At 37.9% G+C, this 24534-nt stretch overlaps 1 protein-coding gene across 2 annotated transcripts in view; it reads right to left on the reverse strand.

Moving 5' to 3' along the window:
- CSMD1 (CUB and Sushi multiple domains 1) overlaps positions 1-24534 on the reverse strand; it is a 2052675-nt gene that overhangs the window by 458531 nt on the left and 1569610 nt on the right. Inside the window, exon 12 of one of the 2 annotated variants that reach the window (XM_073902260.1) lies at positions 2307-2419. In XM_073902260.1, coding sequence (XP_073758361.1) covers positions 2307-2419 — 113 coding nt within the window. Of the gene's footprint in view, positions 1-2306; positions 2420-24534 lie in introns of those variants that run through there. The other variant, XM_073902259.1, reaches the window with a different exon arrangement.

A 24534-nucleotide genomic window follows, 5' to 3' on the forward strand; every position in this document is an offset into this window, starting at 1 on the left:
ATTGTTATGTAAAACACAGATTTATGTTTTATTCTGAATGGCTACTGTATATCTTCTTAGATTATAGTTTAAATAGTTTCTTTTTAATTGATTTTTTGTAGTAACAAAAATATATGAATGGGTTTAAAATGCAATTTCCTGGTTATTTTGATAAAGTGACAATCAGTTCACAGGCATTTGTCTGACAGTATAAAGTTGACCCTGAAAAGACTTCTCTTAACTTGCATCCAAGACTGTAAAATGCTCTCTCGATCTTGTTGAAAATGATTTCAAATCAGTTTGTGGCTTGTTGAAAGTACGGCATCAAATGCAAATGATAGCTGAAATATACCCTTTATGTTTTATAAATAAGTAGTTTTATAAAATAATTTGTAAAACATTTTAATCGGAGATCATTTTATTGTGTCTGGGGACACATATGTAGTCTCTGAGCATGAGAGAATGATTTCTTTGTCTTTGTCAAATACATACAGGATCTAAACTGAAGATAGAGGCTCTTCACCCATCACTTGTATAATCTAAAAGAAGTGAACATGTTCCCAAGCCTCTTTCATGTTTATTTCTTGAGTCAAACTGTTTGACTACTGATCTCAAGAACACCAAAGAGTGTAGCTCAGGGAAAATGGTCAGTGTATGTGTGCACATGTGTGTGTTGCCAGTTAAAACAGTGGTGCCTATGTATAGCTCTTCTCGGTGCCCTGAGGTCTGGATATTATGAAGCTCATTTTTGTCCTTTGCATTCCAGACAAAGACTACCTTTCTCCCTTAGTTCACTCTCTGTTATTTGCCACCTCTGGAACTCAGGAGAGATCAAGCCAAAGGTGATGGTATGCTCTGAGAGACCGAAGTGATACCTAGCTAGTAGCTGGCTGTTGCCTATTCACCATCAGAGCAGACGTGTACAGGTGGGCCTATTTGAACTGAATCTCACGAGACCCGGATTGAAGGGCCAGCTGGTTGACCTGCTGATTTGAGGGGGAAGGGGGAGGTTCTTTTTTTTCTCTTTTGGGGAAAGGGAGAGAAGTCTACTTTTTAAACAGGTAATTATTGAATTAAGATTTGTGTATGCGTCTAGTATTTTGGGGGAATATCTAACTGTAGGAAATATGATTGGTTTCCCAAAGAATGTTCCAGGATACTTGAGCAGAGGCAGGACTGAGATGAGGCTGGCAATCTAGAAGAGCATGTGGGTCACGCAGCTATCTCTCAAGCCAATTCTTGAGCCAATAGCAAAATATCTGGGAGGCTTATAAAATTTACAAATATAGATCCTTTCTGGTTTCTTATATTGTTCTTTCTACTTCAGTTTCCATTATGAAATTTTCTCCAATAATTTTTTAAAAAATACCAATCAGGGGCGCCTGGGTGGCTCAGATGGTTAAGCGTCTGCCTTCGGCTCAGGTCATGATCCCAGGGTCATGGTATCGAGTCCCGCATCGGGCTCCCTGCTCCTTGGGAGCCTGCTTCTCCCTCTGCTTCTCTCTCTCTCCCTCTGTCTCTCATGAATAAATAAATAAAATCTTAAAAATAAAAAAATAAAAAATAAAAAATACCAATCAGTATGTTAAGGTTAAAAGATACCTCTCACCTATGAGATCCTTCCAGATGAAACAATGTAGGTAGAGCAATATAGTGGGATTATTTTAAAAGATGTCCCACATGAGGCCCTGGTTTATGGGAACACACAGCTGTACTGCATGATGGAAAACCCTTCCCTGATATGATGGCTCCTGGACATGAATTCAGAGGTGAATCCAACATCTCCAGAGTAATTATAACTCATAACTTCCAAACAACATTTATTTTTCCCTCTACACGAGAACTTGGTATAAAAATTTTTTCCCATTTCATATAGATTTCTCTGTTTTCCATTGAAACAACAACAACAAACAACAACAGCACACATTTGAACATGAGCATGTACACAATGGAGCTTAACTAAATTAATGCCACTTTGATTCACTGTTTAAAATGTATCCCCTCATTAATAGGCATAACAACTTGCCCCTCAGGAAGAGACAAAATGCCAAGTGCACAATTATTTTATAACTTGCATTCATACTTAGTCTTACTCTTGATTTTGATCTAATGACGACACACATCAGGGCAAGCCAAGCTTTCAACAAGTGAAAAATTCTTTCCAAAAAAAAAGAACTATAAGTGAAGCTTTAATTAAAGAAATTGCAAACAACCAGTCCCTATTTTACAACATGCCGATTTTATGTCTATCTAACACAATGGAGAATGGTCCTTGCCCTCTGTAAGTGTTATTAGTTTTAAGCGTTGGTGGGTGTGCTTGGGCATACCTTGGTAGACAGCTTTAAATCCAGGGGAGGCAATGCTATCATCGGACTGCAGGTGGAGCCACATCTGGTTGCTCATGCTCACAATGAGGTCAGGAACGCTGGACCCAGTGAGTCTGCACAGAAGACAAATGTTAAAACCGTTAATTGAATCACCAAATATCTCTACTTTACCTTGAAGAAGATGGTCCTGCTGCTTAAACAAACAAGTATACCTTAAGACCCTCCTTTGAGGAATCCATAGTCACTCGTAATTTATACTTATATTTAATCCTCAACATTACAGGCATTTTATAGTAATTATTCTCTTCTCTGTTTGAAAATGTACATCTTCAATTTTAAAAACTGACTTAGGGTGACCGACCATCTTATTTGTCCGGAACTGAAGGGCTTCTCCAGGTGCAGGACTTTTAGTCCTGAACCTGGAACAGCTTGTGATCCCATGTGAAGGAGAGGGATATCTTATTGCTGTATGGGTTGTATAACGTCACACTATCAACATGAATAACATCACACCATCAACATCTGTAAGCTGAGGAATGTTCTGGTTCATTCACAAAATGCTTAGATTTTCTACTTTGAAATTATCATGTACCTTTACCACAAAATATCTTTTAGGAATACATCATAGGATGGAATATTATTCAGCACTAAAAAGAAATGAGCTGATTTTACCAAGCCATGAAAAGAAACTTAAGCTACGTACTGTGTGATTCCAACTCTATGTCATTCTGGAAACAGCAAAACTATGGAGACAGTAAAAAAATATCAGAGGTTGCCTGGGGTAGGAGGAGGGATGAAGAGGTGGAGAACAGAATGAATTTTAGGGCAGTGAAACTACCCTATATGATACTGTAATGGTCAATACATGTCTTTCTGTGTTGGTCCAAACCCATAGAATGTAAAGTAGCACCAGTGAATCTCAATACAAACTATGAATTTGGAGTGATAATGATGTGTCAATGTGGTTTCATTAATTGTAACAAATGTACCAACTGGTGGGGACTGTTGATAGTGGGAAAAACTGTGTGTAAGGCGACAGGGGATTACATGGAACGTATCTGTTTCTTCCTCTTAATTTTGTTATGAAATAAAACAATTCACACACACACACACACACACACACACACACACACACACACAACCAAAGTAGCCATATATTAAGAAAATATTGACAAGAAGAACAGCATGCATGGCTGAAATAGATTTGGAGAGTTTATTGAACTTTCCCTCTACATATCAATGTCCAAGTCACACCAAATGGAAGTTTCATCGAAGCATGCACTGCGTGTAAATAAAATAGTCACAGAGGGGCCGCTATCAGCCAGCACAAAGAAACACTAAATCCACTGACTGAACTCAAGATGCTGACAAAAAAGCATGTTGAAATAGAAAAAGGGTAAGAAGAAAATCAATTCAACCAAAATAAATGTCTCTAATCAAATAGGAAGCTTTGCTTTCAGCAAAGTACTTACAGGAATATGAACACATGATTCGCCCCATCAATTATACCATTTGTCTATCAACCCAATACACTCACCTGGGGCAGTACAGAAAACCTGCTTCCTCAAAGGAAGATGAACAATCGTCATTATATGGGAAATAACTCATGCAACGTTACACACCAGTTGGGAAAAAAAAAAAACAACACAGAATTTCAGTGAGTAATGTGCAGTCCCTAAAAATATATTTCTTTTTGAAGATTTTTCTTTGCTAGAGAGATTGTTCTTTTATATTTGGTGTTTTATTTGCTTGTTTGGTTTGAAGAGACTTACTTTCTTCCTTATGCATGCCTTTTATTGAAGTGCAACATACCAAAAAGTGAACAGAACATAAATGTCTACCGTAAATATCTGTTTACTTTGACTTATGACTATAAAGCCACAACATTTTTCTTCTTTTTGTTAGTCCTTACCAGAAGTATCTTTTCCTAACCTTTTACTTTCAAGTTACTCTATGTATATACATTGTGTATTTGTCTCTTATAAGCATCATATAATTGATTTGTATTATTTTTATACTTTATTTATACTATTTCATCTAATCAGAGAATTTCACCTTTTTTTAGAATATAATTTCATGATAAATGAAAGTTCATTTTTCCTGGTTTTCCTTTTTTGATTGGTTAATTATCTTTGACTTAACCTTACCTGATAGCTTTTCTTCCCCCCAACTCTTCAAATATGTTATTCTGCTATCTTTTTATTTCTGTTGTTTATATTGAGAAGCATTCCATCAGTCTCATATTTGCTCTTTTGAAATATTTCTTTTCTTATACTGATTTTAAGATATTTCCTTGTCCTGTTTTGCAGCAGATTTACTGTAATATGCCAGTGTGAGGTTTTCTTTATATTATCCTGACTGGCTTATGGAATTTCATGAATCTCTACCTTGATGTCTGTTGTCAGTATTGGAAAGTTCTTAGTGATAATGTTTTCAAATATTGGTTACTCTCTTCCAGAACTCCAAGTATACCCATCATTTCTGTGCATTTTTCCCTGATTCAGCTGGAATATTTTTTACTAAACTATCTTCCAGTTCAAACCACATAGATTGAGGTAATTATAGCAGATATTGTGTTGTTCAGTTCTTAAACTTCCATTTGACTTGTTGTTATATATTACAGTTTAGTGGTAAAATTCTTGATTATTTCATTTATTTTTTAAATGTATAAATCATAGTTAATTATCAGAGTCCCTGAGTGTTAACTGCAATGTCTGGGTATCTTGTTCTTTTTCTATTCTATCTCTCCTGGATTGGAGTCATTGGGTACTGTTTCTGGACATTTCAGGTAATTTTTGATTAAACGCCAGACATTGTGTATAAGCCAACCTAGAAGTCATGTATACTATTACCTTCCCCTGAGAGGATTTAATTTTCTTCTGACAGTGGAGTGACCACCTTGACCCATTCAGGCATTGGAATGACTCTCAGCTGCATTTCTAGCATGTGGTTTTCCCAGAGCTCACCCCTTCTTATGTCACAATCCAGAGAATATATTTACTAGTAGATATCCTTAAAAAAAATAGGTCCTGGACACCATCTTTGTCGTCTTAGCCTTGAAAATTCCAAAAGTTCTGCTGAGCTCTGTAGATCTGTAGCAGCAATTTTTTGCTTGGGTTCTTTGCTTCTAATCCTGGGAAAGTTAGGCAAATACACCAAGGACCAAAGCCAACCAGATGCCAGGCTTGTTTTCTGGTAATTCCCTCTTCCTTGAAAACTTGGACCTTCAAGTCCTCAGTGTTTTGATAGCCCAGTTCAAGGGCCCCCACATCCCATGTCTCCCAAAACCATATTCTCTGAGTCACTGATATCTGTCTGCCAGGATGCCCTAAACCGAGAATCAGAAAATGCCCCCAGGGGAAAATGATTTATGAAATATGAATGAGATTCATCTTAATGCATATCTGTTCTTCTTTGACTTCTCTCTTCTAAAATCCTGGCTGCCTTATATTATTCTCTGTTGCCTTGAAAGATTTGCCTCCTCATTATATATTCAGCTTTCCTAACCATTCTCAGCAGAGGTTATGTCTGGTATTTCTGGAGGAAGGGGGCTCCAGGTGCTCATTTTCTATCTGGCTTATTTCTTTCCTTTTTTATTTCTTCTGGATTACATTTTCTAGAATATGTGAATATATGAAGGTAAGTCTGGTCTCAGTCATAGCCATTATAAGCAGTTACTTGTTGTATCTTAGGTTAAATTCACTGTTTTGGGTAGGTGCCTCGCTGGCTCCTTTGGATGCAACTCTCGATCTTGGGGTTGTGAGTCTGAGCCTCATGTTGGGTGTAGAGATTACTTAAGAATAGAATCCTTTAAAAAATCACTGCCATGGTAAGAAAATGAATAGAAAAGTACAAGTATCATTTTGTCATAAAGTTTATATAAACGTAAAAAAAGTATTATAACCACTGATTTTTCTTACATGCTAATAGATATTGACTCTTGAGTTACATGTAAGTAGAAGAGAATGCTTTTTTCTTCCTTTTTATTTTTTCTTTTTTATCGAATTATGTTTGACATGCAATATTGTATCAGTTTCAGTGTACAACATAGTGATTCAACAAGTCTGTACATTATGCAGTGCTCACCATCTGTCCCCATGCAGCACCATTACAATATTGTTGACTATCTCCCCTATGCAATTCTTGTCGTCCTCGTCACTTAATTATTATACAACTGGAGGTTTGTGCGTCTTAATCCTCTTCATTTATTTCACCGACCCTGATCCCCCTCCCTGCTGGCAACCACCAATTTGTTCTCTGGATTTATGAGACTGTTCCTCATTTTGTATTTGTTATTTTATCATTATTATATTTAGATTCCACATATCAGTGAAATCAGATGGTATTTGTCTTTGTTTGACTTATTTCACTCAGTACAATACAATCTAGGTCTATCCATTCCATCCACATTGTTGCCAATGGCAAGATTCCATTCTTGTTAACGGCTGAGGAATATTCGTGTGTGTGTATGTGTGTGTGTGTATACACACCACATCTTCTTTTGGGCATTTATCGACATTGACTGGAGTTGGAGTCAACACCCCTCTGATCTACATTCCTCATGTCCACTCTCCAGTCACCTGCAATATCCCCTGGACCTTGAGATTCATGACATTATTCAACCCCACCCCACTGCTTATCTCTGTCATCTCCTTCCTGCAACCCACCTTGTGATTGCCATCATTACTGTAAGCGTGTCCACATGGATGATTCTGGTAAACAATTCATAGTTCCTTGATCCTTTCAACTCCAGGGACCCAACCCTCCCCTCCATTTAAAGTGAGATGCTGGTCATACCTTGCACTTTGCTACTCTATAATAAAAGTCCTAGCCTCTTCACCACTCTCTCTGACCACCAGTGTCCTTTAACTGTCCTGTGCTTGCACTCCACTGAAACCCACTCTTCAAATTCCAGGGGCCTCTATTTATTTCATTATTATTTTACATGCCCTGGACAATGTGGCTGATACTCTGGTATACTCTCTCAGCGGTCCCCCCACAGTGCTCTTGATATGCTGACCATCTGCTCCATCTGTCTGACAAAACCTACCTAGGATCAACCCAACAATCCGGTCTATCTTCCTCTAAGTTGATGAAGAACTTGTTGACTTACACCAATATATACCTATGGTCTCCAGATTCCTGCCAGCCACTCAACACACACTTTTTCCCTGGGCCACACCCAGCATATTTTCCCTTCCCATTCCGCTAACTGTTGTCACAAACCATCATCATCTTTCCCAAGCTCCCTCCCAATGTTATTTCCCTTCCCCAATACAGATAACTTTATTTGTAAATACAGGAGAAAGTACATTTAGGCAATCAAGTACGAGCTGCCTGCCCTTCCGAGTCTGCTAAACCTCTCCTGATCCCATCAGCCACCTAGTCACTAGATGTGGAGGGAGGAAGTGCCTTCTCTTGCCTTCCCCCCTCTTGACATCCCGTTCATCACCCCACTTCCTTCTCTCTGTCTCCACTTTCGTACTTTGAGTGCTGATTGGCCCACACCAGCATCACGGAAGCAGCCCCATGACAGCCTCCTGGTTCTGGAATCCCTTCCCTTCTAGGCATTGGGTTTAATTCTAAGTTGTCAAAAACTGAACTACCATGTAGAAAATGTTCATACCTTGAAAAGATTTATGTTGCCAAATTTACTACTTTAGAAATACCTCTGGCACATATGTTTGAATTTCTTATAGTTCTGCACTAGCTATTATTTTATTTCTATCTATGTCAGTCTGTTGATTCACATAAAATTGAATAAGCAGGTGCACTGTTATACTTTACACAAAGTTCATTCATTCAAAGTCAGATTAGGATGGTTTGTAGTTCTCTTTAGAATTTAAGCTGGCTACTTATTTAACGGTCTATTTATGAAAAAATTTGTGAGATGGCATTCACAGTTATTTTTTAATAATTATTTTAAGATTATTTGATGTTTTTAAAAATTACTTGAAAAATTTTAAAAGTATATTTGTGTTAAATTTTTTAATCTTAAAATGATTTTACTGCTTTTTAAAATAAAGGAAAACAGTTTCCTTCTTCTTTTTTTTGTGTTTCTGCAATGATTTTCATTATCTGGCACTGGCAAGTGAGTTTTTGGAAACAAAGAGCAAATATTATTGATACCCTTTGCAACTGCTTATCTGTTCAAAATGGAATTTTTTAAAAAAATATTAGTACCTGGAAAATAAAATAGATGCTTGTTTTGATAAAATACTTTAGCAGTCATCCTAACACATACTTTTTAATCACTTTCTTTAAAACAGCTTCATTTTTTCCTAAATTCTCTTTAGAGTACATAAGGTTTTGATTTAAACTTAAAAATAAAACTATTCTAATGAAACATTAAGTAACTTGATTTACTTGTTAGAAAACTACAATAAAATTTTCTTTTGGAAAAAAGAGCCATCATATTGGGATTTCCAGCTTTCTCTTGCCCGCTGTCTCTACATTGGAATTTCCAATTTGTCCCAGACATAGGTGAACCTTATGCTTCAACCATATTGACCTTTGTAAACATCCTCCAAAATACTTGCATTTCTCGGCTTCCAGGTTTTTGGCAAATACTGAAATCACTGCCTTGATAACCATTCTTCTCAGATAGCAACTAAGAGTTCTTAAAGATTTGAGGGTTCTCACGAGTCATTTCTTAACTCCTTCAGACAATGTAAGAATTTTTTCTCTAGGCCATTGTAGAATTCTGCATATACCTCATTTAAGACAAATGCATTGCAAGCACCTACTTTAACATTTTTCTCCTACTGAATTCTGAAGTTCCTTGAGGGTACGCTTACATCTTGGTCTTTTTATTCCCGACTCTGGCACATAACATGCAGTATTTTTGTAGTAAATACATAAATGAAAATATAAATTAAGTCTCATTAAAATTTAATATATATCCACATGTTAAAATTTTATAGGATTATTTCCAAATGATGATTTAAATCTTTATTGTATCTTAACATACCAAGGACTTGGTACTTGGGGTCCTGTTATAGCTCTGTTGTTAATTCACCCCTAATTTAAGCTAAATTATTTTACCTCTATGTCAGCTTCCTCATCTGTTAAATAATTGTATTAAATGATTTTCAAGGAGTTGTTGAAATCTAAAATTCTACGACTTTTTGACAGATTTCAGAGAAGGTAGAGCTGACTTGTATTCAGTGGTTTGATGTGTTTGTTGCAGTCAGTACCCATGTTGAATAGAAATGCCCAGTATTTATGACAATAATTTCCAGTATATTAAATGATTTTTCTAATTTGAGGTAAATGACTTTTGATTATGTATCTGTTCCTTTCCAACAAACAAAGAACATTGCGTTGAGAAAAATCTCAACTCTTTCACATGAAAATGGGTCAGGTTTCTTTCTTTCTTTTCTTCTTTCTTTTTCTTTCTTTCTTCATTCCTTCCTGCCTCCCTCCCTCTCTCTCTCTCTTTCTTTCTTTCTTCCTTTCTCTCTTTCATCAGGTTTCTTTAAACCATAATTGCACCCATAAGACACAATGATTTTATGATGTTTTTATACCTGGTAATATTATAGTCTATAGAAAAGTGATCTCATTTCTGAATAGATCTTCTCTTTGGCCCTTGTTAAAATATTCAACAGTTCTGTCCCTATATACATGAAATGTGTCTGCTAGAAAGGATGGCTAAACCAACCATGATAATGTTCACTCAATACAATCCCTCTGAATCCCCATGTTGTTGTGTATGTAAATAGTTTGTCCTTGGTTCTGCAGAGTAGAATTCCTGTGTATGAGTATGCCACTGGCATATTTGTCTATTCAGCTGTTTAAGGGCATTTACATGGTTTACAGGTCTTTGCCAGTTAGGACTAGAGTTGGTGTACACATTCACGTAGGGTAAATTTTATTTCCCTGGGGTAAATACCTAGGAGTCAGATTACTGGATGTTATGATAAATGTATATTAAGTTCATAGAGAACAGCCTGTCTGTTTTCCAGAGAGGATGTACCATTCGACATTCCCACTTGTGTTCTCAGAAATTACACAGAGTATAACTACTGTTGGTGATATCCTCAAAAAGACAAAACTGTAGTGATAGAGAACAGATCACTGTCCAGGGATCAGAGTGGGAGGTGTGGCTAAAAAGGGATAGCAGTTCTGAGGGTGGCAGAATCACTCTATTCCCTGATTCTGGTGCTGGTTATACACATCTATTCACGTGTTGATACTTGTAGATCTGTATACCAACAACTCCTATTTTACTGTATATTAATTTAAAAAAATAATAATTTGTTCAAACATGGATATAAAAAACACCCAACAGTGAACATGCCACAAAGCTGTCAAAACATGAAATTAATGAGGTAGAAACCCTGGAATAAATTATACCCACTTTCCTCTGGTGGGTGTCTAAAAGGAAAATGGTGTGCTAAACCTTTAACATACTCATTTTAATTGTAAATTGGGCAGGTGAAAAGCGAATGCTCCTCCTAAGTTAAAAACTGGCCTTGAATTCACTGATTTTGAATTTTTTATAGTTCCTTAATGTCCATAAATTTCATAAGTTCTGCAGAAAGTGTACAAAAGTCAGAGTTATTTAAAATAAATATTTCATTTGGCCATCTGTCTTAATTGGGTGGAGCCGGGGTACTAAGGAGAAGTTTAATTAATTTAGAAGAAGACAGGATATCCAATCTGTTCAGGCACCTGGACAGACCATTCCTCTCCGAGATGGAGTAAAATACCTTTAATAAGTTTAAGAAATGCCCTGATACAAACCCTAAATAAAAGTTGGCAGACATAAAGGTGCCACAGCCAGAGTCATAAGGCAACTTAGTCACTAAATAAACCAAGGCAGAAAGGATTTAAACACTGGTCATAATTGTGATCTTAGGTTCTGTACATCTTCAGATATAGTACTGACCAAGCCCTGAGAGCAAATCAGTCTAAGAGGGAGACCTGATGGGCATTAAAGGTTCTTAATCCACCCTGTACCTAGAGGGGCTCCTCACTCATGAAAGTCACAGGTCCCATGTCTACTTACATGATATGCACCAGCGTAGAGAGCTAGGAGATGTAGAGAGAAACAGGACTCTAACTTACAAATCAAGCTAACTCTGAGAAACAAATCAAGGCTGTGGCTTTATAGAATAAATTACCATATTATGATGTATAATGTTAAACCTGGATGTAATCTGTACTTAGGCTGAGGACATCATGATTTCCCAAGTTGCCCTCTACATGAAATTGACTCATGCACATGTTTTACTCTGATGTGGCTGACTTTAACTGTGCTGTAAGCTACTCTAGCAGACAGCACAGAAGATGATGTGGATTTCATCAGTCATGTGCAACCTCCACTTTAAATTCAAGAAGCCGAGTCCAAATCATAAAATCTTTCTATATGCAAGTGTAGACAAACTATTAATCCAAAATTTGATATTGCGCATCAAAAAAGTATTAAGGCCCAAAGTAATCTTATAGGTTTCTGTTGTTGATGGCAGCCCAGACTATTTAAAGGTATATGGACTACCAATTCAGACTTAGAGACACTTTTTTCCATTTTCTTGCCTGCTAGGCACAGGCATAAACCCTGGCAACAGCACAAGAGACAACCAGAAGAAAACTCTAAAGGGAGGGAGAGGAAGGAAAGCTGGTTTGGGACCCAGGATCAGAGAAACACCATAATTACCAGGTAGGTGCCTTGCTCGCACAAACAGAAGACCAATCAGATGGGTGTTTCCCAACCCCTGACCAGGCAACAGAAGGTTCCAGATAAGCTCATCTTTCTCTGGGATGCAAATGATATCTCTTTAACAATATCAGGCAGCAAGGTAGCTGTTAGGACAAAGAGCCCTGGCAATGGTAAGTGTCCAGCCTTCACTTTCCCCATGAACCTGGGGTTCCCTTTTCTGAGGAAAGATATCAAGACAGAACCTGCAAGAGAGAGTTTTTTGGGGCAGAGCAAGATGGCGGAGGAGTAGGAGACCTGGATTTCATCTGGTCCCCGAAATTCAGTTGGATAGGGATCAAACTAATCTGAACACCTATGAACTCAACAGGAGATTGAAGAAAAGAATAGCAGCAACTCTCTGAACAGAAAAGCGACCACTTTTTTAAAGGTAGGACGTGCGGAGAAGTGAATCTGAGGTGATATTCAGGAGGATAGACGGCGGGGGAGGGGGCCTCTGTCGCCGCTTCTGGCAAGTGTTAGAGCCGCAGAGCACAAAATCGGACCTTTTAGAAGTCGGCTCCGCTGAGGGACGTCGCTCCAGTGGCTAAGCGGGGGGGTGGAACCCTCGCGGGACAGTGTGGTCTCAGGACCCTCGGGGTCACAGAAAGACCGGGGGTGCCTGAGTGCGGCAGAGCTCCCAGGTATCGGAGCGGGGAAGCCGGCTGTAGAGACAGAGCCGAGGCGCGGGCTGTCAGCTCGGGGTGGCCATAAACTGTGATCCGCGGCCCAGTCGGGCCACTGCTCCTCCAGCAGGGACCCAACAAGCGGCAGAGCCGGGGAGACTCCCCTTCCTTCCCGGGGAGGAGGGGCGTGGGAGCGCACCGCAGGGATCTGCTGGGTTTGGAGACTCCACACGGGTCGGTCTCGGCTCCTCCAGGGCGGAGATTGGGAGGCTGCCATTTCACTCTCGTCCTCCAAAGCTGTACGGAAAGCTTGCAGGGAACAAAAGCTCCCGAGAGCAAACCCGAGCAGATTCCTTAGCCCGGAACGGCAAGGGTGGGGCAATTCCGCCTGTCGCAAAGACTTTTGGGAACCACGGCAACAGGCCCCTCCCCCAGAAGATCAGCACGAACAGTCAGCCAAGACCAAGTTTACCGATCAATGAGAACGGCAGAACTCCAGTGTGAGAGGAATACTGCACATAGAATTCATGGCTTTTTTCCCCGTTTCTTTAGTCTTTCAAAGTTAATTTTTTCAATTTTCTTTTTTTCCTTTTCTTTTTGAATTTTTCTCTAACCTTTTTCAACCAACATCTTATCAATCCCTTTTTTAATTTTTCATTTTTAGAGTCATATTTTAACCCTTCATAGTAGTTAACCTTATTTTTGGTATATATATAAGTTGTTCTCTCTTTAAAATTCTGGGATACAGTTTCTTCTAACAGATCAAAATATACCCTAAATCTCTAGTGTATGGCTTTGTTCTAGTCTCCTGCCTGATCACATTCTCTCCCTCTTTTTTTTTTCTCATCTTTCTTTTTTCCAACCAACTTCTTTTTTATTTTATTTTATTTTATTTATTTATTTGACAGAGAGACAGAGAGAGAGCACAGATAGTCAGAAGGCAGGCAGAGGGAGAGGGAGAAGCAGGCTCTCCAATGAGCAGGGAGCACAATGCAGGGTTCAATCCAAGGGCCCTAGGATCATGACCTGAGCTGAAGACAGATGCTTAACCGACTAAGACAGGCAGGCGCCCCTTTCAACCAACTTATCTTATCAATTCCTTTTATAAAATCTTTTATAATTTTCATTTTTACAATCATATTCCATCCCTTCATCATATTTACCCTTATTTTTGTACATATATAAGCTTTTCTTTCTTTAAAATTGTGGGAGGCAGTTTCTTCTAACAGACCCAAATACATCCCAAATCTACTGTGTGGTACTGATCTATTCACCAGGCTGATCATATCTGATTATATTCTTTTTTTTTTTTTCTTTTTCTCTCCCTTTCTTTTCCCCCAGTTTCAGGGCTCTCCTGATTTTTTTAGTGTATATTTTTCTGGGATTGTTGTTACCGTGTTAGCATTTTGCTCTCTCATTCATCTAGTCTCCTCTGGACGAAATGACAAGACAGAAAAAAATCACCTCAAAAAAAAAAAAAAAAGAACAAGAGGCAGTACCAACTGCCAGGGACCTAATCAATATGGACATTAGTAAGATGTCAGAACTAGAGTTCAGAATGATGATTATAAAGATATTAGCTGGGCTTGAAAAAGGCATGAAAGATATTAGAAAAACCCTTTCTGGAGAAATAAAAGAACTAAAATCTAAGCAAGTCAAAATCAAAAAGGCTATTAATAAGGTGCAATCAAAAAAGGAGGAAAACTGCTAGGATAAATGAGGCAGAAGAGAGAATTAGTGATAGAGAAGACCAAATGATGGAAAATAAAGAAGCTGAGAAAAAGAGAGATAAACAACTGCTGGATCACGAGGGCAGAATCTGAGAGATAAGTGATACCATAAGATGAAACAATATTAGAATATTCGGGATCCAGAAGAAGAAAGAGAGAGGGGCAGAAGGTATATTGGAGCATATTATAGCAGAGAACGTCCCTAATTTGGGGAAGGAAACAAGCATCAAAATCCAGGAGGCAAAGAACCCCACTCAAAATCAATAAAAATAGGTCAACACCCCAACATCTAATAGTAAAAGTACGAGTCTCAGACACAAAGAGAAAATCCTGAAAGCAGCTCGGGAAAAGAGATATGTAACCTATATGGTAGAAACATTAGACTGGCAACAGACCTATCCACAGAGACCTGGCAGGCCAGAAAGGACTGGCATGATATATTCGGAGCACTAAATGAGAAAAATATGTAGCCAAGAATACTATATTCAGCTAGGCGGACATTGAAAAGAGAGGGGGAGATAAAAAGCTTCCAGGACAAACAAAAAATAAAGGAAATTGCAAACACGAAACCAGCCCTACAAGGAATATTGAAAGGGGTCCTCTAAGCAAAGAGAGAGCCTAAAAGTAACATAGACCAGAAAGGAACACAGAAAATATACAGTAACAGTCATCTTACAGGCAATACAATGACACTAAATTCATATATTTCAAAGTTACCCTGAATGTAAATGGGCTAAAGGCCCCAATCAAAAGACACAGACTATCAGATTGGATAAAAAAAACAAGGACCCATCGATATGCTGTCTGCAAGAGACTCATTTTAGACCCAAAGACACCACCAGATGGAAAGGGGGGGTGGAAAACCATTTACTATGCTAATGGACACCAAGAGAAAGCTGGGGTGGCAATCCTTATATCAGAAAAAGTAGATTTTAAACCAAAGACTGTAATAAGAGATAAGGAAGGATACTATATCCTAATTAAAGCGTCTGTCCTACAAGAAGATCTAACAATTGTAAATATCTATGCCCCTAACATGGGAGCAGCCAATTATATGAGCCAATTAATAACAAAAGCAAAGAAACACATCAACGACAATACAATAATAGTAGGGGACTTTAACACCCCCCTCACTGAAATGGACAGATCATCTAAGCAAAAGATCAACAAGGACATAAAGACTTTAAATGACACACTGGACAAGATGGACTTCACAGATATATTCAGAACAATCCATCCCAAAGTAACAGAATACACATTTTTCTATAGTGCCCATGGAACTTTCTCCAGAATAGATCACATCCTAGGTCACAAATCAGGTCTCAACCGCTACCAAAAGATTGGGATTATTCCCTGCATATTTTCAGACCACAATGCGTTGAAACTAGAATTCAATCACAAGAGGAAAGTCAGAAAGAACTCAAATACATGGAGGCTAAAGAGCATCCTACTATAGAATGAATGGGTCAACCAGAAATTAAAGAAGAATTTTAAAAAATTCATGGAAACCAATGAAAATGAAAACACAACTGTTCCAAATCATTGGAATGCAGCAAAGGCAGTCCTAAGGGGAAAGTATATAGCAATACAAGCCTTTCTCAAGAAACAAGAAAAGTCTCAAATACACAACTTAACCCTACACCTAAAGGAGCTGGAGAAAGAACAGCAAATAAAGCCTAAACCCAGCAGGAGAAGAGAAATAATAAAGATCAGAGCAGAAATCAATGAAATAGAAACCAAAAGAACAGTAGAACAGATCCACGAAACAAGGAGTTGGTTCTTTGAAAGAATTAACAAGATTGATAAACCCCTGGCCAGACTTACCAAAAAGAAAAGAGAAATGACCCAAATCAACAAAATCATGAATGAAAGAGGAGAGATCACAACCAACACCAAAGAAATACAAACAATTATAAGAACATATCATGAGCAACTCTATGCCAGCAAATTAGATAATCTGGAAGAAATGGATGCATTCCTAGAGATGTATCAACTACCAAAACTGAACCAGGAAGAAATAGAAAACCTGAACAGACCTATAACCACTAAAGAAATTGAAGCAGTCATCAATAATCTCCCAACAAACAAGAGCCCAGGGCCAGATAGCTTCCTAGGGGAATTCTACCAAACATTTAAAGAAGAATTAATACCTATTGTTCTGAAACTGTTCCAAAAAATAGAAATGGAAGGAAAACTTCCAAACTCGTTTTATGAGGCCACCATTACCTTGATCCCCAAACCAGCCAAAGACCCGATCAAAAAGGAGAATTACAGACCAATATCCCTGATGGACATGGATGCAGAAATTCTCACCAAAATACTAGCCAATAAGGATCCAACAGTACATTAAAAGAATTATTCACCACGACAAAGTGGGAGTTATTCCTGGGCTGCATGGTTGGTCCAACATCCACAAATCAATCAATGTGATACAATACATTAATAAAAGAAAGAACAAAAACCATATGATTCTCTGAATAGATGCAGAAAAACCATCTGACAAAGTACAGCATCCTTTCATGATCAAAACTCTTCAGAGTATAGGGATAGAGGGTACATACCTCAAGATGATAAAAGCCATCTATGAAAAACCCACAGCGAATATCATTCTCAATGGCGAAAAACGGAGAGCTTTCCCCCTATGGTCAGGAACATGGCAGGGATGTCCACTATCACCACTGCTATTCAACATAGTACTAGATGTCCTAGCCTAAGCAATCAGACAACAAAAAGAAATCAAAGGCATCCAAATCGTCAAAGAAGAAGTCAAACTCACTCTTTGCAGATGATATGATACTTTATGTGGAAAACCCAAAAGACTCCACCCCAAAACTGCTAGAACTCATACAGGAATTCAGTAAAGTGGCAGGATATAAATTCAATGCACTGAAATCAGTGGCATTCCTATACACCAACAACACAGAAGAAAGAGAAATTAAGGCATTGATCCCATTTACAACTGCACCCAAAACCATAAGATACCTAGGAATAAATCTAACCAAAGAGGGAAAAAATCTGTACTCAGAAAACTATAGAATACTCATGAAAGAAATTGAGGAAGACACAAAGAAATGGAAAAATGTTCCATGCTTATGGATTGGAAGAACAAATATTGTGAAGATGTCAATGCTATCTAGAGTAATCTACACATTTGATGTAATTCCTATCAAAATACTATCAACTTTTTTCAAAGAAATTGAGAAATAATCCTAAAATTTGTATGGAACCAGAAAAGACCCCGAATAGCCCGAGGAATGTTGAAAAAGAAAAGCAAAGCTGGTGGCATCACAATTCCAGACTTCAAGCTCTATTACAAAGCTGTCATCATCAAGAGAGTATGGTACTGGCACAAAAACAGACACATAGATCAATGGAACAGAATAGAGAGCCCAGAAATGGACCCTCAACTCTATGGTCAACTCATCTTTGACAAAACAGGAAAGAATGTCCAATGGAAAAAAGACAGTCTCTTCAACAAATGTTGTTGGGAAATTTGGGCAGCCACATACAGAAGAATGAAACTGGACCATTTCCTTACACCACACACAAAAATAAACTCAAAATGGATGAAAGACCTAAATGTGAGACAGGAGTCCATCAAAATCCTAAAGGAGAACACAGGCAGCCACCTCTTCCACCTCAGCCACAGCAGCTTCTTCCTAGAAAGATCGCCAAAGGCAAGGGAAGCAAGGGCAAAAATGAACTATTGGGATTTCATCAAGATAAAAAGCTTTTGCACAGCAAAAGAAACAGTCCACAAAACCAAAAGACAACCGACAGAATGGGAGAAGATATTTGCAAATGAGATATCAGATAAAGGGCTAGTATCCAAAATCTATAAAGAACTTTTAAACTCAACACCCAAAGAACAAATGATCCAGTCAAGAAATGGGCAGAAGACGTGAACAGACATTTCTGCAAAGAAGACATCCCAATGGCCAACAGACACATGAAAAAGTGCTCAACATCGTGCAGCATCAGGGAAATCCAAGTCAAAACCTCAATGGGATACCACGTCACACCAGTCAGAATGGCTAAAATTAACAAGTCAGGAAACCACAGATGTTGGAGGTGATGCAGAGAAAGGGGAACCCTCCTACACTGTTGGTGGGAATGCAAGCTGGTGCAGCCACTCTGGAAAATAGTATGGAGGTTCCTCAAAAAGGTGAAAATAGAGCTACCATATGATACAGCAATTGTACTACTGGGTATTTACCCCAGAGATACAAATGTGGTAATTCGAAGGGGTACTTTCACCCCAATGTTTATAGCAGCAATGTCCACAATAGCCAAACTATGGAAAGACCCAAGATGTCCATCGCCAGATGAATGTCCAAAGAAGTGGTATATATATACAATGGAATATTATGCAGCCATCAAAAGGAATGAAATCCTGCCTTTTGCAACAACATGGTTGGAACTGGATGGTATTATGCTGAGTGAAATAAGGCAATTGGAGAAAGACATGTATCATATGATCTCACCAATATGAGGAATTCTTAATCTCAGGAAACAAACTGAGGGTTGCTGGAGTGGTGGGGCATGGGAGGGATGGGGTGCCTGGGTGATAGACATTGGGGAGGGTATGTGCTATGGTGAGCACTGTGAATTTTGTAAGACTGTTGAATCACAGACCTGTACCTCTGAAAGAATTAATACATTATATGTTTAAAAAAAAGAGGATAGTAGGAAGGGAAAAATGAACAGGGGGAATTGGAGGGGGAGACAAACCATGAGAAACTATGGACTCTGAGACACAGACTGAGGATTCTAGAGGGCAGGGGGTGGGGGATGGGTTAGCCTGGTGATAGGTATTAAAGAGGGCACATATTGAATGGAGCACTGGGTGTTATACACAAACAATGAATCATGGAACACTACATCAAAAACTAATGATGTGATGTATGGTGATTAACATAATAAAAAAAATCACAATTAAAAAAAAAAAAACCTGCAAGAGAGACCCAGCCACATGAATGACCTGACTGAGGAAGACATTTTGTCTCTGCACATGGGAAACTGAGACTTCTCTCCCTTCCCAGAAACATAGAGAGAGTGGTGAAGGGTACTAAGTAAGATGGGGAAAGAGGTACTGGTAGGTGGATCCCACCAACTCCTCCTTTCCCAGAAACATCCTGGTCCCAGTAAGGATGAGTACAGAGCCAGTGGCACCAGATCAACCAAGCTGACCAAGACAACACTTTAATGTCTCTGTTAATTGACCTGTCTTTGGAACCCAAACCCACAAAATTGTCACAGACCTATGTGCTGAGCATATCCAGGGTCATTGGCTGCTATAATGGGGGATTTATATGGTATCAGTGTGTCCTAACATGATAGATAAAATAGTCAGCATACAATTATCCTACTAAGCGCTAAGAAATCAAAATTTGAATGAGAAAAGACAACCAACTGACAACACCTGAAATGAAGCAGGTGTTGCAATCTTCTGACAGGGGTTTTAAAACAGCCATCATTAAATGCTTCAGTAGTCATTTACAAATGCTCTGCATGCAGATGGAAAATATACCAGGGAAGAAATGGAAGTTATAAAGAAAGAACCAGATGGAAATTATAGGACTAAAAAATACAACATAAATTCAGATAAAAATTGCTAGAAGATTGATGGTAGAAATGTGTGATGATATCAGTGAATTTGAGAGCACATGAATAGAATTCCCCTACACTGAACAACAGAGAAATATAGACTGAAAAAAAGTGAACAAAACCTCCAGGACCTGGGGGACAGAAACAAAAGAGCCAACCTTCGTATCATCTCTGTCCCAGAAGGAGAGAAAGACTATGGAATGAAGGGTGTTCGAGACACATAAACCTACAGTTCTAAGAAACTCAGTGACCCTCAAACAGGATAAATCCAAAACAAAACCATGCCAAGACACATCTAAGTAAATGTTTGAAAACTAGAGACAAAGAACAAAATCTGGAAAATAGCCAGAGAGAAAAGACTCATTATTTAGTCATATTTACCCATTTGAATGTCAGTGGATCTCCTGACCACTGGAGGTCACAAGGAAGTGTCACAACATTTTTCAAAGTTTGAAAAAAAAAATTGTCAACCATAAATTCTATATCCAGTGAATGTATTCTTCAGAAATAAAGGGAGTTTTTTAAAATGTCAGACAAAGAATTTGCTGCTAGTAGACCCAACCTTAGTGGCTGGCTACATGAAGCTCTTCAAAAGAAAAGAAATGAAAACAGGAGGAACCTGAAACATCAGGAAGAAAGAAGGAACACAGGACAGGGAAGAAAATATGGGAATATAAAGTTTACTATTCTTTCATAGTGAGTTCCATAAATCATATTTAATGTTTGAAATAAAAATTATAACACCCTCTGAACTCAAGATAATGATATTTAAAAGTTGGAAAGCTAAAGGGGTCTAAATAGAAGTGAGGTTATATGGCAAAGTGGTAAACGTTAATATCATTGCAATAGGATAAATGATGGCCATGTTAATGTGCATGTCTTAATCCATGGCACCTGTGCATGTTGTTTTATACCGCAATCATTTCCACAAATGTGTTTAAAATTAAGCATCTCAGAGTGGGTGGATGGTACTGGATTACCAAGGTGAGCACTACAGGCCTTCACAGGTGTCCTAGTAAGAGGGAGTCAGGAGGAGATTTCAGACAGAAGAGAAGAAAGCAGTGTGAACTTGGAGGCAGAGAGAGAAGTGATGGGATCACAGGCCAAGAAATGCTAGCAGTTATCAAAAGCTGGAAGAATATAGGAACAGATTTTCTCCCAGAGCCTCTGGAGGGAGTGTGATCCTACTGTCACCTTGATTTTGGTAGAGTGAAACTGATTTTGCATTTCTGGGCTCCAGAATTATAATATAAATTTCTGTTTTAACTCACCAAGTTTGTCATAATTTGCTACAGCAGTAATAGGAAACTCATATATCTGTAGAATGTTATACATCTCAAATGTATATTGTAACACCTAGCACAATGATTTTGAGAATTATGGAATCCTTAAAAAAATGTTGAAGTAACTCACAGGATGGAAGGAAGGAAGGAAGGAAGGAAGGAAGGAAGGAAGGAAGGAAGGAAGGAAGGAAGAAGGGAAGGGAAGAAAGAAAGAAAGAAAGAAGAAAGCAGAAGCAGAACCAGAGGAAACTAGTAGAAAACATAACAAAATGGCATATGCAAACAATAACATATCAGCAAAAACCTTAAATATAAATGGTAGAATTCATTAAAAGACACAGTGAGGCAGAGTGGATAAAATCATGACCCAAATCCATGCTGTTCACAAAAAGCCCACTTCAAAGTAAAAAACATATGTAGGTTGAAAGTAGAAGAAGAAAAAGTATACCACACAAATATTGATAACAAAGAAGCAAGAGTAGCCACATTAATATATGATTAAGTTAGACCTGAGAACAACAACAACAGAAAATTCTTGGGGTACCTTGGTGGCTCAGTTGAGTCTGACTCTTGATTTTGGCTCAGGTCATGATTGATCTCAGGGTCATGAAATCAAGCCCCAAGTTGGGCTTTGCACTGAATGTGGAGCCTACTTAAGATTCTGCCCCTCCCCCACCAGCTCATGGTGCTCTCTTTCTAAAATAAAATAAAATAAATAAAATAAAATAAAAATAATAAACCAAAAAATTCTAGAAATAAAGTGGAACATTATACAATGATAAAATGGTTGACCCAGCAGGAAGACACATAAATTCTAAATATGCAAACAACAAAAATCAGACCTTCAAAATCCATGAAACAAAACTGATAGAGTTGAGAGAAGAAATAACAAATCCACAGTATAGTTGAGGACTTTAACAGCCCTGGTATACCAACTAGAAAGAAAATCGGCAAGGTTATAGAAGATCTGAATAATACAATTAACCAACAGGATCTAATTGACATGCAGAACACTGCACCCAACAGCAGCCGAACACACATGTTTTATAAACTCCTATGGAACATTCACCAAGGAAGACCACATTCTGGGTCAGACAATGGACCTCAACACATTTAAAGAAATTGAAATAATACTGAATGTGTTCTCTAACCACAATAGAATTGAACTGGAATTTCTTAACAAAAAGGCAACAGGAAAATTTCTAAACACATGAAAATTAAACAACACATATCCATGATCCAAAGAGAAAGTTTCAAGTGAAACAAAGAACAGAATCAAAATGAGAACAAAACATAATTAAAAAAAATACATCTGGGATACTGCTAAAAGAGTACCAACAGGACAATTTATAGTACTAAAATAACTACATAACACAGGAGAAAAGGAATTAAATAATTACCTAAGTTCCAACATCAATAAACAACAAAAAATAAAGCAAAATAAGCCCAAAGAAGCTAGAGAAAAGTATGACAAGTATCAGAAGTCAATAAAATTGCAAATAGAGAAAAAATAGAAATAAAAGAAACAAAGGCTATTTCTTAAAAAATCAATGTAATTGATAAGCTTCTTAGAAGACTGGGAGAGAGAGAGAGAAGACACACATTACCAATATTAGGAACAAAATAGTAGATATTACTACAGATTCAGGAGTCATTAAGAAGATAATAAAGAAACATTATGAACACCTTTAGACTCAGAAATTTGACAGGTTATTAAAAATGAAACAATTCCCTGAAAACCACAAACTATCAAAATTCAACCAAGATGAAATAGACAATCCAAATAGCCCTATAACCATTACAGAAATTGATGTTGTAATTAAAAATCTCCCTCAAAAGAAATTTTCAGACCTAGACAGTTTCACTAGATAATTCTACCAATCTTTTATAGAAGAATTAGCACTAAGTTTTTATAAACTCTTCTGGAAAATAACAGAGGTAGGAATACTTCTCAAGTCATTAAATGAGACCAGTGTTAATCTGATGATAAAACCGGAGAAAGTGAATGGAAAGAAGGAAGGAAGGGAGGAAGAAGCCACAGACCAATATGTCTTATCAACATAGACACACATATCCTCAGTAAAATACTAGAAAACTTAATCCAATAATATGCAACAAGAATTATTCTCCACTGTTGGGGTTAATGTAGAGCGTGAAATCAGCCATAATACCTGGCTTGCTAAAATGTAACATGGAGGCCACTGGGAGCGATGGAAGGTTTCGGAGAAAGGCATAGGCCTTCAGAATGCCAAGGCCTGCGTGACCACTCTGCTGTTGGAATGCCACAGGGAGTTGCCTTCCCCAAAGCTTTCTTTACCCAAACAGCCACCCTGTGATCTAGAGATAGATGCATTGTCCCTTACGCTGTTTAGCAGAACTTGCAGAACACGGAGATTAGCATATCGTAACTTTCTCGTAACTTTCTTGTAAACAGATTCTCCCAGTTTCAGTAAGACCCCTTGTCACACATCATGTGCTTGAGAAACAGTGATAAGGATTTGTGATTATCCTGAAGGACTAATAAAAGTGGGAGCAAAAAAGAGCAAAGGGTCTTGGTCTCTGAATGTTGTTGATTCCCTTGCCTTCTCCTCTCTTTCACAGCTAAGTTTGGAGTCATCTTTCATCTGCCAGTACAGGGATTGCTGGCCATTCCCCACACTACACTAAAGTGAAATTGATTCCAGGCATGCAAGACCGGCAGTATTCAGAAGTCAAGTAATGTAATCCACAATATGAACTAGCTAACAAATTTTATATTCACATCAAATGACACATAAAAAACATTTGATAAATGGCAGCAAATATTATATTTATGAACTGGAAGACTCAGTTATCTCCCAAATGTTCAACAGGTGTAAGGCAATTCCTATCACAACCCCACCAACAACTTTATAGATATATACAAGGTTATTCTAAAATTTATATAGAATGGCATAGGCACTAAAACAGCTAAAAGTACTAATACCTAAGAAAAACAGACTCCTTAAACTTGATACCAAAGGCACAAGTTATGAAAAGTTCATAAATTAGACCACATCAAAATTAAAAAAAAAATGTTTGCCCTGTAAAGACTTATATGAATAAGATAAAAAGACAAGTAACAGACTGTGGGGAAATAACTGCAAACCACATAATCTATAAAGGACTATTATCTAGAATATACAAAGAACTTTCTTTTCTTCTTTTTCTTTCTTTGTTTCTCTCTCTCTCTCTCTCTTTCTCTCTTTCTCTCTCTCTCTCTCTCTCTCTCTCTCTCTCTCTCTTTCTCTCTTTCTCTCTTTC

This window comes from Callorhinus ursinus, unplaced genomic scaffold, assembly GCF_003265705.2.
Source record: "Callorhinus ursinus isolate GAN/ISIS: 27379988/994484 unplaced genomic scaffold, GSC_fseal_2.0 scaffold17, whole genome shotgun sequence".
Classification (NCBI taxonomy): Eukaryota; Metazoa; Chordata; class Mammalia; order Carnivora; family Otariidae; genus Callorhinus; species Callorhinus ursinus.